Raw genomic sequence first — 20,145 nt, 5'->3', positions numbered from 1 at the left:
TTTCCCCCCCAACCTTCCCTCCTCCCCCTGGCTAGACTCCCCACCCAGTGCAGGATTTATGGGATGTGTGTGGAGGGTTTCATGTTTCCTTGCAGCGACTGAGAGCCCTTACAGGAGGGGTAATGGGGGTGGGGGGGTGGGGGGTGTACACACACTTCCACACCCTCTCTCACCCCCCCCCCCCCCCCCCCCCCCCTCCCTCACCATATTGTGTTGGAAGGACGAGGAGGGCCAAAGTGATTTTGGCACGCATGGAGTCATGCGAGGGCATGGCAGAGCTCAATCTGCCTGTTATATCTTTAGAGGAGAGTAAAGTTTACGACAGAGTGTGAAGTTGGAACGTAATGACGTGCCAAGGATTAAAAGAGACACGGGGTGAGGAGGTGGGAGTAAAAGAGGAGTAAAAGGTCGCTGTCAATGTGTGTGGTGTAAGAAAAAGTAAGAGGGGTAGTCCCAATGATTCTTGTAAAAGCTCAGCAGATGAAAGAAAATCTTTGCGCGGGAGAAAAAATGTGCAGAGCAACGCGATGAATACACACATAACACATTTATTGTCCAGATTGAATATAAGTGCTCAGTATATATCATCAGCAGCTCTTACAGGATTATTGACATTGTCTGTGTCTGTCTGCACCAGTGTACATGCTATGACTACAAAACTGTCAACTCATCAACTGACAGCACCGTTTAGCGCTAATGCAAGTCTCCATCAGCTGTCAAAAGCATTTGCATGAAATCAATAGCAGATGGCGGTCTGTGTCACCAATTTCATTACGCTGGGGTTGTTACAAAGATCATCTCCATGATAGATGAGACGGCGACATGTCGACATGTGGAGATCATGCCTGACGCTTAGACTCCAACTGCACAGCACTGAGCCACGTTTTAAACCCAGGCTGTCAATAACGTTTTTATTTAGTTTGACATTTTTGATTCCCCATATGAAAGTATTCATCACTGTATATAAACTTTTAAAAGAGCAATGATTTAAACTACACGATACCCTCTAAATCACATTCATAATCATGAGGTCTGCTTTTACAGTAAGGCGTCATTATCATTGGAAAGGCACATCAAACAGAACACCTCGCCCAACCTAGGTCTTGTCCTGTACTGTACGTCTCTCCGGCTGTGTTCCCAGCATGCCTGGCGGGTTGTGTAGGCCCCAGCTGAGGCAGAGGACAGGAGAGCGTGATGTATCACCCTGAGAGAGCCCACTGACAGCCTCTGATGATGGATGGCCTGATTATGGAGTGCTTTTTACACATACACAATTTACATCACACTGAGCAGCGGGGTCTGGCAGGGCTGACATGCACATACACTCTCTCAGCCGGGCACGTGCAGTCACACACACACACACAACACACACACACACACACATTCACACAAGCCAATATGCATGCTCCTGTGTGTACACATGTACACATGTATGAGACCGCCAGAGTGTATAGATAAGAAAGGGGGTGGAAATAACAAAAGAAAGGGGGCAAATTCCTTGCTACAGCCTTGTCATGTACGATCAATATGGCAGATCAATCCTTTATTAAGGAGAAGATGGCGTTCCCCCACATTCCAAAGCAGGCCCTTGTCGTTTCAGGACGCATGATGACATGTCAAATCAGATTTCCAGCGGTGTATGTTGTTGTGGCGTGGGGTTTATTCAGGTGTGCCCGAGCAGCAGAGGCTGAATACCACTGTATCTGCAAACTAGATCCTTGCTATCGATTAGCACCCTGCATTGTCCATGCTTGAACACACAATTGCTCCGTTTGATCACGGGCGAGCTGGCAATTACTGTATTCAGGTTTTTGTCAGAAGTGGTGTATGTGTACACCTGTGTGTGTGTCTGTGTGTGTGTACATGACTGCTGTATGTATGCGTGAGTGGATACAGTGTGTGTGTGTGTGTGTGTGTGAGCATGCTTGCATGTGTATATAGATGAGAGGGAACAAAAGAAAGAGTAAGAAACATAAATGTTCGGTTTCCTGCCGTGACTGCCTGGCTTGTGCCTCAGTGGCCCTGCCTGCCTGCCTGCCTGCCTGCCTGCTTGCCTGTGTGTGTCTGTGTGTGTGCGTGCGTGTGTGTGTGTGTGTGTGTGTGTATGGGGGGGTGTTCGCTTGCTTTCACATTCTCTGGTGTTCAGCAGGTTCAGCGAGCTGTGCGGTGTTAATGCTGAAATTACATGCTGAGTAATGAGTGATGGGCCAAATTACAGGCTGAACAATGAATAGAGGCAGGCAGCTCTTATTAGTCTCCATAGAAAGCCATTGATTTATGAAGCGCCTTGCTCGGCGGAGTTACTCTCCTGAAAATGATATCTACATTGAGAAGTGATGTTCTCTATTAAGTCGTTCCTTCCCCCTTTTACACTGCTCTCCTACTTTCCTCCCCTCCTCCCCTCCTCCCCTCCTCCTCTCCTTCTCTCCTCTGCCCTGCCTCCCTCCCTTTGCCTTGTCCTGCCTATGAGTGTACACATGATTGTTTAGAATCAGGCGGAGCTGTAAGGAAGCCTTCAATTACCCATTAGGACTGTCAGACATAAAACGCCCTGCTCTCACCAAAGTCTGGGTTATGATTCATTTACTTTGTGCCTCTGATTCATCGCCCAATATGCCTCATGCCCCAGATTACTATTTGAGGGGTGGGAGAGATTAATGGCTGCATGGGATCTGCTGCCGTATTTCATGGGCCCAGTGTTGCAGTACAGTTGGTGCAGAAGTGTGAAATGACAGCAACCTACACTAGATCAATGTGTGGACAGCCTTTCACAGATTATTAAAGCTCTGTTAGATTAAAAGACCCCCGCTATGTAGTTTGCTGTAGTCAATATTCCCAAGCAGATAAAAAGGGGGAGGGTCCCTTGGAAGGATTCTCAGACTGATGTAGGGCATCATGGCTGTTAATGGAATAACACTTGGTGACACAAGTGTCAGAGGAACCCTTGTCATTTTCCTTGGCTTGCCCCCTGGAGCCGCTGATGATTCATAAAACATCGTCTCGCCCCTGAGGTTTCTTTGAAATTAGGCATTCTGAAATGACTTTTGTACTGTAAACTCTAACAGATTTCTCAATTAGTTTCTTCCTCTCGCTGGCAAAATTAACCCTGAAATTGTTTGATTTTTTTTTTAACCTTCCTTTTCTCTCTTTCAGCCCTGAATGAGCCAACCATCGACTATGGTTTCCAGAGGCTGCAGAAGGTCATCCCCAGACACCCCGGCGATCCTGAGAGGTTACCAAAGGTCAGTACGGTGGCTCTGCTGCATTAAAAAAAAAAAAAAGCACACACAAGCATACACACACAAGCACACGCCGAACCGCAAGAAGACAGAGTTGTCTGGGTTAAAAGACTTTAATACTGTGAATGTGACAAATAAACAAAACGACATTACCATCAACGCAGAGCACTGTGACCCAAAACTGTAACAGCTTTGCTTCACATATGTGGCTTACCCACTAACCAGCGTGGTAATGGTATTGGTTTTGTGTGTGGAGAGAGGCGTAAACTCTCTGTGTGGTAAAATAGCTCAATCAGGCGTTTTCCTCTCCAGTAGTCTGTGGAGATGGTAATCTGGTCAGAAACGACGTCTGCACCCTCATTACCCCACTCATGTTTTCCTTTCATTTTCTGCAGCTCGATTTGGTTTAATCTTTTGTTTACAGAACCCTGTGCCGTAAACCCCCTAGTCTTACTGCAGCTAATAGACAAAGACTGCATGTTATTATGCTTTGGCTTTCTTATTGTTTTCTTTTGAACCTGGGTGAAGGAGTTGAAAGCCTCATCAGTTTTAGACACACTGGTGTGGCACACAAATAGGCTGCCATATTGAAAGACTTGAGCATGAAAACTAAGGTGCACAGGTTTTTTTTTCTTTCTTTATTTCCCTCCCGTGCAGAAACTCTTTGATTCTTTTATTCTTTTCATTCCCTTTGATTCTCTTACTCTTTCCATTTCCTATTGATAAAATCTATCTGTGTGTTTTCACTAATTGCTACCCTGCCAGTAACCATTTTTGTGACTGACGTTCCAGATGTGTCAAGTGTAATAATATGACTGATTAGTACTTTCAAAACCCCCGGCATGTAGTAAAGCGGTGGCCACCTCAGAGTTTTAATAATACTGTAAAACCTTTAAAGACCTTATCTATTAAATCCCAGCATGCAACACAGCAATATCATTAACGTCCAACGGACAATTTAATAAAGAACAGACTGTGTGGTAGCTATAGACATTTGACCAAGGCAATGTGGAGAATTGGAACATCACAGCTAGTCCCTGGTTCAGTATATGAAGTGTTTCAATTAGACTTGGTCCCCGAGGAGGCAGGAAACAACACCCAGACATGAAATGTTACTCTAATTTCAACTGTAAATGTGAGACTAAAAGGTAAAGTACACTTACCTTTAATATCCACATGGCTCTCTCTATCTCCACCTACGTCACTGGTCAGTCTAGGTTGCGCCGTTTCGATGTTATAAAGTCACAGCGTCTTTGCAAAGTCCACATCTTTTGAACAAAGAGAACAACAATGTTAAACACAGCTTTATTACAGAGAAACCTTACTTCTTTCCTTGGATACAAAGCGTCATTGGCTGCGAGACAGATTTTGACACTGAGCCCGAGATTAGTTTCCTGGGTGTGCGTATACTTAATATAGCATGGTCTCCCAGCCTTTGCATGAAACAATCACAGAGTGAGATGAAACCCTGCACTTCCAATAAACAACATAAATATTTGATTTGCTCTCTAATGGACCCAAATATGGGGTTCAGGGGGCATGTAAATGATCCCACCAAGTGATTCGTCATTGTTAAGCTTGCCATCTGAGGGTCAGCACTCGGGGTCAAAAGCACATTCCCAATAAAACAGCCCGCGGCGTGCTGCGGCTGGCATGTACATTTGGAATGAGAACAGAAACGGCATATAGAGAACAACCATTACAGGGTGCAGGTGAGGTAGGGAGACTCTATAAAAAGAAGATAAAGCTGGAGGACGCACGGTGTGCATTAGCGGAAAGGCAAATCGACACCAAGCCCACTCACCGCCTCTATGCCCCCCCCACCCCTCCCTCCTCCCTTCCCATGACTTCACCCTCCAGTTGATAATATTACTGCGCTATTGATTTCCACCAGCCTTCTCCCTGGGACCAGTAAGACACGTGGTAATTGTAAGGAGACAGAAAGCCAATATGGGAGTGCTCATGGATAGCAAGGGATGCACGCTAATATTGTTGCTACACAGAGAAAAAAAGGGGGGAAGCTGCCTCTGATTGAAGTTTACCTCGTAATTCTAAGACAACATCGTAGATGACAGTCTGACCCTGTGGGAGGAGTGGAGATATAAAAATTCAATGCAAAGTCCAGGGTGAATATGAAAGTAATAAGTGTGAGCAGTCAAGTGATGAGAAAGGAGATTGGTTTGCGGGCATCGCGTTAAGTGAAGAGAGACTTTGGAATTCACCCTCCTTTTTAAGATCTTGTTATAAAACAATTTTCTATTCATAATATAAAAAAGACAATTTATAATACCATTTTGTGCCCTCTGGCAGTAATGGACAAATAGACTGGATATCACATTATATCACACTCAATTTCTCTCTTCTGTAACAAATTAGATTCATTATGAAATTAAAAGTGGAAACTCAATATTGTTTTATTATTAAGCTGATTGCTTTGGATTCTTTTCTTTCCTCCCAAAATGAGCATAAGCCCATTCTTTTCCAATTCTTTGTGTAATCCACAAGGAGAAAATATTACAAATGTGTTCATGTCAAGCAATTACCCATGTATTTAAATGAATCTCTCTTCCTGTGCTCTTTGAAGTACCTTCATCTAATGGCCCTATGCTTCTAAATGCATTCATTACCTCAGGCTAGAGCTAACAGAGTAATTGCCTTACAGTTTTATAATGGCATTAGCACTCCAAGCTACATAACCTAGGCCCTCTTTTATTAACTGTGATAATATAAATACAACACCCATGTTAATCTAGTGCTTGAAGAATCACATTCAGGCTGTTTTAGACCACGTCGTCTTATTGTTAGATATTTTTTATAACACATCATTTGTTATGGCTTCCTCTCTCTTTTCCTTCTCTTTTTCTTTTTCCTTTTTTTTCTTTTGCTCCGCAATAATGTAAAACAGCTTCTAAATCTTAGGTGATCTGTCATCTGAGCAGCCCCATTTAAGCAGTTGTTGAACACGAGACCTTTATGCAAAGCAAGGCAAACAATAGCAGAAATCTGTCACGCATTTGTCACAGAACAACAGAAATCATTTGAGGCCTTTAATTGTTTCAATTTAACATGGTGTGTTCTGATATGTCTCCATGACAAGAAAGCCAATTACACTTATGCTGGAGTAGTATTGAGATTTACATGGAAATGCCCTCAGAACACTATTCCGTGTTAATCGTATTCACAGCGTGAGCTGATACGCATGAAAGCGTCTCGTCAGAAGAAAACAAACTTCTTCCTTGATTGGGTGCAGCACTTCTCATCATCCTCGGATATGACTAGGTTGCCACTTAAGCATAGCCTTGCGAGTGAGCTTGGTTAGTTAAGACACCACGCGGTAAACGACAGATTAAGGATGAGAGGCAATATCGTTTTCTCTCCTTTTTCCAAGCTGTCCTTATGTCACTGCTGCAAAGTACCATATGGACAAGGAGGGAGAGGACGTTTTAAAGAGAATGAAACATGGCTTGCGAACGCGACAGTCTTAATTGCTTTAATTGTTGTTTAAAATTGAGAGCCATGTAGGAGATCTTGAAATATGATAGAATAGATTATTGGTAATTATTAACTGCAGACAAAAAGAAAGAAAACCACTTTATCTCACTCAGCAAGAGAGAGAGAAATCTGTTCTGCCTGATGAGAACACATCAAGACAGCTGGTCCTCTCATTTAGTCTACCTGCCTCACGACAACCATAATTCTTTATTTGTATGCAAACTAGATGCATGCAACGTTGAGCATACACACCAATTTCAGAGGTAAATGCCCATTCTAAGAGCCACCCATCCGGTAACGTGGGGTGGATTAAGCGATATGTTTCTATAAGAGAGCATGGCATACGCTGGAAGTGGCTTCTACAGTGATTCATCTTGATAAATCAAGGACTGTGGTAGATATGCTCCTCAGGATGAAAGGGCCCCATACACACACTCCGAGCACACTACATACGCTGTGCCTTGGAAATGCAGGCCAAGTCTTGGAGGCCGCTGTTTGAAGGCGCGAAGGCTGTGTTTACATTCATTTACGGCAGCTGCCGTCTTAATCCCACACTGCTATTGCCAAGTGATGGAACACTTCAGACAAATTACCAAGGCCCGCAAAAGAAAACATAGCGAATGTGGGAAGAAAACAAGCGCCATCTGAGATGTTTCTGGTGACAGATTTGCATTGCTTTTAACCAGGGTTCTAACAGCACAGTCGACAAATCTCTGCTCTACAGCAGGTGACAACAAGCGAGCATTTTAAAAAAACACGCGCAACAGCCATGTCTGCAACTTGCCTTTGTCAGATTAAATGCACTCTAAAAGGAGGAGAGGGTTTTCATAGAGCATATTGCCTTCTGTATTATAGAAAACAAAGAGAGCAGTCTGGTTGCTTGAGAGGGATTTAATTGTAAGTGCTGAATTCAAAGAGCAGATAAAGACACACAAACGGGCCAAACCCCACCTAGCTGAAAGCCCAAAACAGAGTGGGGGGAACGGGATCCGGGGCCAACTCATTTTCAGTGTTAAGAGCCAAAGCAACACAGCTAATCCGCATTGTCAAGCGGGGGCAAGCATGCAGACATGGATAAGACCACATCCTGAGCATCCGTGTCCCCAAGGCACAAGCACCCAGCTCTTGCTGGATGGGAAGTCATTTGTGAAGTCCTTTGCAACAGCCAGTCAAAGAGGTTAATTGAAAAATTCCTTAATGTCATTACAACAGAACTAGATTAACCTAGAGCTAATTCACTTTATTGTTCTGAAGAGAGGGGACTCGGCGCTGAACTCCAGAGCAAACGTGAAGCCCAGAATCAGGGGTGAGGTGTTGTTTTTAAAGGAGTATGCCAGTTTAATTAAGATAGGGAACATTATTCACTGCTCTGCATGGTTGGAAGGAGCAAAGTGGTAGTGCTGTATAAATGCAGCGCCGGTGCCTCTTAAATCAGGGTGGCGTTTATTTCGGCAGCTGAATATGTAAACATTTCTCAGTATCTCCACGACCCTGCTGTGTAATGTTGTTTGTGTGACTGTTTGTTACCGTAAGAACAACTGGGGTCAACTGGAACATAATCCGCTGAGCTCTCTTAACGTTTACTCTTCCTCTGTTCCTCATCAGGAGGTGTTACTGAAGAGGGCGGCCGATCTCGTTGAAGCTCTGTATGGAATGCCCCACAACAATCAGGTCTGTATCCACACAGCCGCTCAAGCGTGCTCATGCCTCTGCTAAATAAGAAACCATTGAAAATTTTACTGATAGTATCACCAAAGGGTATTTTTCACCACTATATCTGGAACCATGTAGGCTACATGCGTTGTGAGTTAACCATATAGCCATGAACCATGCATCAAAGCAGAAAAAAGCTATATAAAAAAAAAAAGAAACAATATAAATAACGAAACCTCTGCCTTCTCTTTGCTTCTCAGGAGATCATTCTGAAGAGGGCAGCTGACATCGCCGAGGCCCTGTACAGCGTTCCCCGCAACCACAACCAGATCCCCTCTCTCGCTAACACAGCCTCCCACGGCATGATGGGAGTCAACTCCTTCAGCAGCCAGCTAGCAGTCAATGTGTCTGAGTCACAAGGGAACGACCAAGGTATGTGATTTAGGGTACCGCTCCGTAACTCAGTGGTTCTCAAAAGTGGGGTCCAGGGAGCTGTGGGGTTCCTTGAGGGGATTTCAGAAAGGAGGGGGGGCGGGGGGGAGTCAGCAGCAAAATGAGAAATAGTTAAATTTCTATTTTTCATCATTAGAATAATAAAAAAAAGTGGGGGTGGGGTGGAAATTTGTGTTTGTGCACACCGGCTCTCTGCCCCCATCCTCGCTGACAATACAGGGAGTTAAAGGGTCCAATTAAGAGCCAAATTCTTTTCCTAATAAACTGGCATCTGCAGGATGTGCTGATATAAAAATGTTTGATTGCAGCAGCAAATTTCCATTATCGTCTACAGTAATCAGTGAACATTTCCCTGGTAAACACTGTACAGAAGGGAAGGAATGAATGAATTTCCCCTCTCTCCATCCTCCACCTGTGTTATTCAGTGGGCTACAGCCGGAACACCAGCAGCGTGTCCCCCCGGGGCTACATCTCCAGCAGCACCCCGCAGCAGTCGAGCTACAACACCGTCAGCAACAGCATGAATGGCTACGGCAATGCCGGTATGAACCTGGGAGTGCCAAGCTCCCCTGGGTTCCTCAACGGATCCTCTGCCAACTCCCCATATGGAAGTGAGTAGCTTGCCACTATCACACGCTGTAGTAGCACTAAGCTGCTGTTGATTTAATTCCAGCTCCCACATTCGTTTTCACTTCTATGAATCACTTCTGACAGGGTTATAACATTATTGATGGTGATAATATATTACTATTCATTCACAGAGGCTTGTTTAGTTTTAGTAGTTGCGAGAACACACGTGTAGCTCCAGAGAACGGGAAAAATATTCGGTTTTTTTATGTGTATTTCACCATATGCCACCTGTATTTGTTCAACCGGACAAGATGTTGATGGTAGGGGCCTGTGAGTACTGATCGTGTATCCCCCCTGGCAGAAATACTATCCTCGCCTTACCTTAACTGCCCTCTCCCTCTCGAGCACTACTCACAGCACGTTCTCACTCTCACCCTCCCTCCTCTCTTTTCCTCTCCTATCGTCTCTGCAGTTAAACAAAAGAGCGCCTTCGCCCCTGTGGTCCGACCCCAGGCCTCCCCACCCCCCTCCTGCACCAGCGCCAACGGCAACGGACTGCAAGGTGAGCCCCCCTCACCCCCTCATCCCTTCCCTACGGACTACTGGTCAGATACCGCTGCTCAGGCCTCTGTCCGGTTTGGTGAGGGATTAATCATTACAAATATATGCATTTTGACAGGCCAATTTACACCTTTCAGATCACACTCAAACACGCACACACGCACACACACACACTCACACATACACACTCTGAGCATGTCTTTACATACACACAAACACGCTCCCGCAAGTATAGGACTGCCGGCGTCGTCTCACGTCTGTGCGCACATACATGCAAACATACATCCTTGTTGCCCTTTCATACAAATGATCTGCTCTGATGTCGCAGGAAGAGACCTTCCCAGAATTGTTTTAGTAATTATGTTTATTAGGTTTTGTGCATGTGTCATGACCAACATGATTGCTTTGAAAACAAGCTTAGCCGTAGTGTGTGCCCCAAGATTAATAACATTGGGCTTAATGAAGTGGGAAATTAAAGTTCATCTTGCTACACGTTCATACTTATTAATACATGTTGTGCAGAAATTAATGAGCAATGCCTTGCCATCATCTGCGCTGGCAAACTTAAAAGCATTTCAACCATGACTCTACAAATATACTCAGAGCAATATAATAATATATCATCCCAGCACTTCACTAGTCGCCTAATTGTTAAAACGTGTGAAAATACTGAATATATAAACTCTCGGGGTGAGGTACAGTTGCTAATGATATCCTAAGCAGATGGTCCTGGTAAAATAACGGAAGCTACCTTTGATCTTGCCTAATCTCTCTTGGATAATGACGCAGAGGCACGACTTGGGGAATGTGGAAATGCAGGAACTAATGCGCTGTAGAGTGTTGGGAGAGTTGAGGATAAAGAGATGAGGGGAGGAGTGGAGGCGATAGAAGGAATCTGAGGGGAGTCTGAGGAGTGTCTAGTACTGTAGCATTGTGGCATTGTGGGAAGTGACCGTGTTGTTGCTCTGCCGTCACCACGGCCGGGTCTCCTGGGAGTCTGGGCCACTGTTTGCCATTACCCCAACGCCAGGAGAAATATCACACATAGCAAGACTGGCGTGCTGGGGGCTGAAATGTCAGAGCAGGAGGGAGGTTTTCAAACTCTCCCTGTTAGGAGGACGTGCAGCAGCAGGCTGGTGGACACGGCAAACACTCACAGGCACATACGCAAACAGGGACATTAAGGCATACATTCACGCACTTGTGCACCGTCAGATGGCTCGAATCACGCATACATACATACACACACACACACACACACACACACACACGAACATACATATTCACAAGCACACACATGCATGCACAGTAAATTACAATACTTTAGAGATTTTGTCATATTTATAGCCATTGCTGTTTTTGCCAAATAAATTAATATCCTTTTCTTTTCTCTCTTTCTCCAGCCATGTCCGGCCTGGTTGTCCCTCCAATGTAAATGCACTTTCATCATCTCAAGCACCAGTCTACACACTACCACTTCAGAGGATCCCCCCCACCCCCACCCATTCCCCCAAACCCACCCACCCACTCCCTCTGCCCCCCTCCCTCCCTCAGCACACTGCAAAACGCTGGTGTAATGTATAGTCAACCGCTTGTTCTGTTTTTAAAGATGAAGAAAAAAAAGAAAAAGAAAGAAATGATTTTTTTTTCTTTTAAAATGACTTTTACCAACCTGCAGAAAAAAAAGGATTTCACAAGGAACAATATTTTTCTTTCTGTGGGGATTTTTTTTCCTCGTTTTGTTTATATTTTTTTTCTCCATTTTATCACCCTTGAAGAGGACACAGGATGATGAAGGGTTTATTTTGTATACCTGTCGGGTTGTGCGTCGGCCTCGGATCTGTCCAATCAACCACACATTCAATACTGGAAGGGACTCTGTGGACTCACCATCTGGTTGTAAAGTAAAAACACTGATGTACAGTACATTTGCCAATGAACTTGTTTGCCTCAGAAATTGTTTTTTCTGTTTCAACTCTCTTTTAATAGATTCACAACAGTTGTGTGTCTTTATAATGTGACTTTTTTGTATTTTTATGTGTGAGAAAAATACACAGGGGCCAAGACAGTTTGAATTTCAACTGGAAAAATATATGAGATATATAATGTAGAAAATTGATCATAAAAGTACAACAAATACGAGTAAAAGGGGCGGGGCTGGGTGGGTAAGGATGTATCATGTTTCATTCCTGCATTTTAACTTAAATTTTGTAATTTATTGTAGCTAGAAATCATCTTCAAAAGTAAAAAAAAAAAAAATCCTCTTTGATTCAACAAGCACACTGACGTGTACAAAACACTGCTCTGTTGATGAATATGATGTACTTCCATGTCTAGAGCTTCCTTTTAAGCAAGTGTGTTTTGCCATGTTTTTCAACTTTTTTGCTAGCACTGTATATTAATGCATTCCTAGGCTACTGTGAAGTCTGTTTCTTGTTGATGAGGAGCAGTCTCCCCCCTCTAGCTCCAACTCCCTTATGTGTTTTATATGTGGTTAAAAATTGTAGACTATTGTGATATTGCCAAACTTGTGCTAAATATTTATACATCTGTCTTTTTCATGTTCTTTTAGATCAACAAAAAACATTAAAAAAAAACAAAATTAAAATCCATTGAGAATGTAGGAGTATAGTAGTTCATTGTCATATTTCTGTTCAAACACACACTTGCGCTCACTGAGGGAAATTTTGTAACATATCAACTATAAATAATGTATTTATCTCTGAAATTTTGTATATTGCTTTTCATTATGTATGTATTAATCGTCATGCCCTTAATATAGTGATGCAGCACAGATAATTCAGCCAAGAACTGTTGCCTTCATTTGTTTTCTTTTTGTATTTGATGAAATGCAATGTGCATATATTTCATGTGTATCCTCAAAAATTTGTGTTACTCCGTCAAGACTCTCTGTCCATTTTTTAAAGGGGAAGTCAAACTTCATTGTTTATTTTTATATTGATTTTAAATTATCTATACAGACCATTTTGGAGAAAACTTTGTTGGTTGTATTGTCAAATAAATTGTTTGTGACCCATATGATAGTTGTTAAGATCCAATAGAGACTAATGTGCATGAGGGACAACCTTGGAGATAAAAAAAACACTCCATCTGTGGTTGTATTTTTTTCTGTTTTGTAGAATGTATAGAAGTCATTTTTACTCACCACTTATGACTCTGCCACATAGCTTACATGTGTTTACAGGGAAGAAAATTTAAAAATGTCAACATTTGGAATGGAAACAGAAATGAATAAGTGATGTTTTATTAAAATTTTCAGTAAAAACACAATAGCTCCTCAACTGTGGACTTCTTCAGTATAAAGTACAGTTTGGCTGGCAGACAAACTGACAATCAGGACAAAGACATAGAAGAAAAAAGACAGTAGAAACCTCTGAGGACAAACCTGTGATTCGTCTGTAAGTTGTAGTGTTTGCCATGACTTTGCCATAGAGATAATTGTTTGAAAACCTGTGGACAAGTGTACCATCCATAAAAGATGAAAACTGCTCTTTACTCATATTATTTCAGCACAGCTCTCTGACATTGTTGCATATTCCTACTGGTCTCTGTGTCAGCGTATCCTGCATCTGTGGTGCTTCAAAGCTTCATTGTAGTCATTCATAAACAGTTGCGGGCTTTTTATTCAAAGCACCCCAAATGGGGCTCATTCAAATCCCTCATTTTATTGCATTAAGCCACCTAGTTAATAAAGAATCAATACATTGAAAGAGCAAGGTTATCCTTTGTCTATAAGGGCTGGTATCGTTTTGAACCTCTTATAGTTTGAGCGCTGAAAGGGGGGCCACTGTGAAATCTATACTCATCAAGTGGGTCAAACAGAAGGATAGAAGTGTTTGAGGGAAGAATAGTGGTTCTCCTTAAAAACAACTGAGCATCTTATCTGGCATCCTGAGCAGGTCACAAAATGTCAATTTCTCATCAAGGCAACATTGTCCGAAGCCACCCCTGCCTTTAATGCACAATTAAACCACGGCAACCTGAGTGGCAATCAGCATATCACAGCTTATTATGTCAACCAGCATGCACAAGATCTTACGGCAACGGGCGATAGTCCGGGAGCTGCTGATAGCGCAAAGGACAGATACACTCAAAAGACCGATTTAATTTTCAGCTGTGATCGCCCTGTGCTTCAAATCATTCCCTCGATAATCCAACGTGTCTGATAACAATAGCCACACATCTGCTTCCTGACATTGCATTATCTGTTTCAGATACACATACACAGGTTTGGATCTATCGCCTTGCTCTCTGCACTCCCTCGCAAAATCTTGCACAAAACCATGTTTATTTAGTCTTAAATGCCCTATAAATGAAACCAAGGAAACTGTCTGTCATTGCAAAAACCACAACCAACAGAACATAAACAGGCAGTGAGGGGAAAAAAAGGAAATTTCGAGGGCGAAAGTAAAGAAAAAAAGAAAAAAAAACTACAAGTTTGCTCAGTTGTTGCCAGTTTTACGAGCTCCGAAGCCTGGCAGGCAGGCTGGAGGTACAGTATATTGTCTCAGCAAGTTTCTCTGTACCCAGCGATCAGCCACTGGCTCTGCCACACCACTCAATCATCGTGAGAGCCTCTTTATTGGAGAACTCTAATGGCCACCCTCCACCATGATCTTAATGTGTGCATTAAATATTTATAAATCCTGGGTCAATAATGCCCCATAACCAGAGCCTGACAGACCCCCACCATACCATGTGGCTGCCTCCCTCTCAAACACAGGCAAAGGTCAAGGGGTCACGCAATCAAAAGAGAGCGAGCTCGCCACATCCATATGTTGCCACTCTTATCAAGACTTTCCTCGGTACTGGTTATCTGTCAAAGGAAAGAAATATTGAAAGCAATATCGATCTTAACTAGCCTTGTGTTGCCGAGGGCCACGCTTCAAACATCTGCTCGTGCATTGTTATATTTCAAAAAAAAAAAAACCTCCTCTCAATAATATAAGCCTGAGTGTTAATATTGAACATCTCTGAGCCAGAGCATGACTAATATCCACCTTATTAACAAGCATCACCACAGATGTGTTGTTTGTTTTTTAAGTTGACATACATGTAATAAATATTTCTTCATTAGTGCGGTGTTAATTGTGCAGCCTGGCATCTACACGCGTGACTCAGTAGCTTTTTTTTCCTTCTTCTTCTTCTTAACGTGACCATGTCCGGGGCTGCGCTCCTGTGCTGTTCAGGTGAAAGATTGTGCTCCGGTGATAGCGTGCACAAAAGAGCGGCCGGACAATGAGCCAGTCAATGGAGAGCTCCAGTTGAAAGAGCCACAATGGCCGTGCATGCTGGGAATTGGGCTGGATGATATAAAGGAATGAAACCTTCATTGAGGCCATGGAGGACAAGCATTCAGAAAAGAGGTTTTGTTTGCTCTTTATCAATCTGCCGTTTCCCATGAGAAAAAACAATTCAAACTGACCTTAAAAAGAGAATATTACCTTACGTATCCACTCCCTATGTAACTCTTATTGAGGGGGCTTATACATTCACTTTTATTGGATGTTTATGTGATAATACCTTTGTGCCAACATGTGTGCAATATCGAGACAGGCCATAAACCTAAAAAGGTGGACAGTCGTTTATCTTCTGTGCTGGATGGGCAGTGCTGAGAAGTACTTTTTAAGGATTTTCTCTTGGACAGACAGGATTTGTGTAACTGCTGAGTGATGTGTTTTGTGCAGGAGAAGAAGGGAGGAAAAAAAAGCAGCTGCAACTCTCCAGAAGTTTATACACGAGAAGGATCCTGCTGCTGTGACTCATAAAAACTGCACTTGCAACCAGAGATCGTAACTTTTGAGATCACAATGAATCAAAATAGGGACTCTGACCTTTTTTGAACAATTTCACATTTGAATCAAAACAGGGAATCTGACCCTTTTCTCTCACTTTTTCTTTTCTTTCTTTCTTTCTTTTTTTAAATAGTCCCACATTAGCACTGTCTCCTGTCTGTGAATTGGTACATCAGATAAGACACTGCTCCCTTGCTACTGTACACTGGGAGTCAGCTTTGCAAGGAAAACTCTAGATCCTTCCAAAGATTTCCACTTCACTCACTGCAGTCGAGAAGGATGAGCAAAGTATCCCAGTGCTTCAAAATCCATTAAACTTGTATTTGGGTGTCATTTGATACTTCATCAATGTTTCAGTGCATTTCAAACCCACAAACTCAGGATTTACCCCCGGTAGAAATACAGTATTCACCATATTTTCCTTCTATGAACTTCACTTAGTCCAAAAATTACACTGTAAAGATTGCCTGGTCAGGGAGTGTTAGGCTACAGTGATAAAATAATATCACTTGAACTGTATTTTCTGCCACAGTCTCCACCACATAGAGCTCCTTTCATAGCACCCCTCTGTAGTGCTTTGTCCAGTAGTTCTGGATATGATATCATCTATTAATAATGTATTGGCAATGGATTACATAAAAAGGGAGCAGAAATAACATCCAATATTCATGCCCCCTGAGCTTGACTGTGTCCAATCCGTTTGGCCCATAAAACCTTAGCCCCATTTCCATATCCGCTGTGGGTCACGACAGGTCTGCCGCACAAAGGCTCACAGAACAGCTCAACTCAGGAAAAGGGCAGTAAAAATCGGGTGGATTTCTGAACCCTTATGAAACAGCCCCCCTTCGGAAAAAAAAGTGAAAAAGCCCTTTTCCGATTTCAGCGCCTGTGAAAAACCTGGTACTGTATTTCCCTCTTTAATTGTGCCACTTGAGAAATTGACGTGCCTCTGAAACATGGCATGAATCTCACAGTTATTGCAGTCCCCTTGGCAGGGAATGTTGATACAACATCTGCATGCTATAGAAAGTAATGGAAGTAGCAGAGGTGGCAGCTGCAACTCTACAGGAAGTGTGCCATTTTCAGGCAGTGCTGCTGTGAGAACCACTAACTGCCAGCCTGGTCTTGCAGGCAGCTCTGATTGCCAGGACACTATGACAAACACGCAGGGGCTGGGAGTGTTGCATCCTGGGGGATGACAGCTTCTGTTTGATTGTCAATAAGGCTCATTAGCAGAAAAAATGGAGAATGTGAAAAGAGATTAAATAGCTTGAGACAGGGTCCCCCTCATGTTTCATTACAGAGGATTTATCAGAGCCTTTATTTCATCAATTCCACCAAAAAGGAAAAAAAACAAAACATTTATTGCCTCCACACCTTAAAAAAAAAGAAAGAAAAAAAGTGAAGACTGCAGCTAATTTCCCCCAAAAATCTACACATTCCATCAAAACAGGAATCAACAAATGCTAATGGAGCCCTTTCAACATCATGCACACCTTACATAAACCTCTCTGCTGCTCCTCGGAGCGACTCTCATCTTAAGAACAGTGGCGGATGTTTCCCTCCATCTTAGGGAGGAACGGCCAACAAAGCAGCGTGTAAGGGCCTTTCCCTGAAGAGTCCTTGTCACGCCGCGCCAAACCTCTGTGATTATCGTTGTTTTTGCAGAGAGTGTCCATGCCTGCCAATACCGCTGTTCCATAAATGAATTTGGCCCCTCGTCAACGAATTACCTAACACGCAGAACTGTGTATGTGTCACATCCAATTCCAACTCACCGGCTTTGCTGGTGTGTGTCAGCTGGAGGACTTAATCATCAATCGTCAATCATAATAAGCGAAGCACATTGATAGGGCTCCTTTTTCTTTTTCTTTTTTTTTCTCCTACACAGTTAAATAAAGTGTAAAGGGAGAAGTTAAGACTGACCTTGTTAAATTGGGACCACAATTTATATTCCTAATTTAGTGTATGGATTAATTAGTGTTGGCAAGTGTGTGTATCAGTTTCCATGTGGTGGAGCGTTGTAGATATATTCACTTGATCAAATCATTGCTCGCCTTCATAAGGAAACTCTGGAGTGATATCTGTCAGTCCAATCTTGATGTTTTTGCTCAGAACAGGCTTTGCATATTTTTAGCTGCACACTTTTAATTAGTGCTTAATTGGAGGGTTTATAGAGAGGACTCTTCCAACGTTAGTCGCTAATCAATAACCCCCATCTCTCATCATACAAAATTAATCACTATGACCTGTTATCAGGCTTTAATACAACCATACACACGCATACACACACACATACACACTAACACGCACGTTAACATGCTAACTGGCAAAAGCCTGCGTTTTGCACAAGGCTGAGGAATCTGGCTCATATTTTCCCTCTCCCTGATCCAATCCACTCCTCTCCCCCGTCATATAGATCGGAGTCTGCGGGGGCCAGAGGCGCTGACAGAGCCCAGATGCTCCCAGTCTGTCTGGGGGACTGGGGAGACTGGTGCCATGGGGTCCTGGAGCCTCTGAAGTGCCGCCCCTCCGTCAACATGACCAAGGCTAGACCTGCACTTTCTCCAGGCTGAGACACTCTCCTTACCACGCTGACAACCACGCTACATAGTCACAGATTGATACATGCAGGGGATACACGCTCACAGGCACCCGCTCCCACGTAATGTATGGCTGTTCATCAGCTGCTCCTAATTAGAGACCCCCAGACCAGCACTTGAGTTCATAAGGTTACAATGACACACTGATACAAGGTTGCTAAGGCGCACACACACTCACACGCCGATACCTCTCAGGGTTTTCTTTTACTTTCTCATTTAATCCTGCTCCGTCTCACCACCACTGTCCTAAACTTGCTCACGACGAGGAGGAGGAGGAGGTGGTGGTGGTGGTGGTGGGGGTCTCTTTGTTCTGAAGAAACAAAACAAAAAAGAGGCACCATGCGAACCCTCCATCCTCTCGCTTATTCTCTCAAAACACAAAGATCATTACAAGAGCATCAAAGTATGCCATGATTGAAATGATATTTCTCTTTGTAGTTGTGGCATAGCGTGGAGTGTGCTGGTATTAGATGCTGCTGTGGCAGCTGTCGCGGCTGGCTGCGTGGTGCCTCGGTGTCAGGGCCTCTGAGGCCAGGCTGTCCCGGCAGAGAGACAGAGGGGGAGGAAACCTGATAGTGCAGCCAAGCCCCACTCTAATGTCTGTCTATCCAGCTATCTATCCCTGTGTCTATCTGTCTGACGGACTGTTGGACGCTGCCTATCTGCATGCCGGATACTCCTCTGCCTTCCCAGCAGCAGCAGCAGCAGCAGCAGCAGCAGCCGCCGTGCACTGCTTGCAGCTGAGTTAATGTGCTCCAAAAAGTTTCACTCTGATTTTTTCTTTCTTTTTCTGTATATGTGTGTAAGTGGACAAACTTTTTTTTTTTTTTGTAGGAAGAATAAAAGCAGCTATTTATGAATCACCGATGTGGCTGCAGGATTAACTTCTGCAGGGTCCCCACTAAGCTTGTGACTCGTACCGAGGGGTGCAGGTCATGATAACAGTAGAATTATGAGGCGGCATGTATGAAGAGCAAGAGATTGAAGCTCAGTGAGTGTTTGTATTTGATGTGGGGGCAGAAAATTGTTCTATAATGAGGAGGGGGGCCAGGATATGAGATGGGAAGTGGGGAGTTGGAGACAGGATATAAGTTATGAGAAGGAAACTAATGTTAGGAAATGCAGAGGTTGTTGTTGTGGCTGTATAAGCTAAAATGTATCTTACAACTCTTCTCTATGATTAATACAGCCCAGCCAGGTCAAAACCGTGCACTAACGCTACGGATGCCACCAACCACATCCTCACGCTTTCTGGGGCTCAAATGAGTGTGTATCATATGTGAGAGAAAGTGTACGTGTGTGTCTATGTGTGTGTGTGTGAGGGGGTTAATAAATGTTGAATCAAACGCCGCACGAGACACTCACACTCCTTAAGGGTTGCCCATTAGCGGTGTGTGGGTGCATGGGGAGTTTATCAGTGTCTGGGTGATTTATGAAGTCAGACTCAATATCATCCACTTCACCCACACACATATGGACATACACATGTGCACACACCAACAACGCATGGCCACATGCTCTCACACGCACGCACGTGCACACACACACGCACGCACGCACTCACACGCACTCATGTACTCCCCTCTCCCCTGAAATGGAGGCAGATATTAGGCCAAAATTAGAGGTTTCACAGAGATTAACAGTGCGGATGATGAGATCGCCTCAGCCTCTTTTAATCTAATTCCTTTTTTATCTCGGAGCCAGCGTGATACGGAAGTGGTACACATGGTAAAATTACAACCACAAAATAATAAGACA

The 20,145-nt window shown here is 43.5% G+C and overlaps 2 protein-coding genes across 11 annotated transcripts in view; one reads left to right on the top strand and one right to left on the bottom strand.

Annotated features, from left to right (window-relative positions):
- Nucleotides 1-11,437, top strand: part of LOC310998581 (transcription factor COE3) — a gene marked incomplete at its 3' end in the record, with an annotated part of 67,187 nt that extends 55,750 nt beyond the window's left edge. For 4 of the 10 annotated variants that reach the window (XM_083988702.1, XM_083988703.1, XM_083988701.1 and 1 more), the window contains exons 11-16: nt 3,154-3,242; nt 8,337-8,402; nt 8,645-8,816; nt 9,263-9,448; nt 9,880-9,969; nt 11,372-11,437. In XM_083988702.1, the coding sequence (XP_083844828.1) occupies nt 3,154-3,242; nt 8,337-8,402; nt 8,645-8,816; nt 9,263-9,448; nt 9,880-9,969; nt 11,372-11,403 (635 nt within the window). Of the gene's footprint in view, nt 1-3,153; nt 3,243-8,336; nt 8,403-8,644; nt 8,817-9,262; nt 9,449-9,768; nt 10,048-11,371 lie in introns of all 10 variants that reach the window. The other 6 variants (XM_083988699.1, XM_083988698.1, XM_083988697.1 and 3 more) reach the window with 3 other exon arrangements.
- The window catches only part of smndc1 (survival motor neuron domain containing 1), a 286,609-nt gene that overhangs the window by 92,176 nt on the left and 174,288 nt on the right, over nt 1-20,145 (bottom strand). The window lies entirely within an intron of this gene.

Source organism: Trachurus trachurus (assembly GCF_905171665.1).
Source record: "Trachurus trachurus genome assembly, chromosome: 15".
Taxonomy (NCBI): Eukaryota; Metazoa; Chordata; class Actinopteri; order Carangiformes; family Carangidae; genus Trachurus; species Trachurus trachurus.
This window is presented reverse-complemented; position numbering and strand designations above follow the sequence as displayed.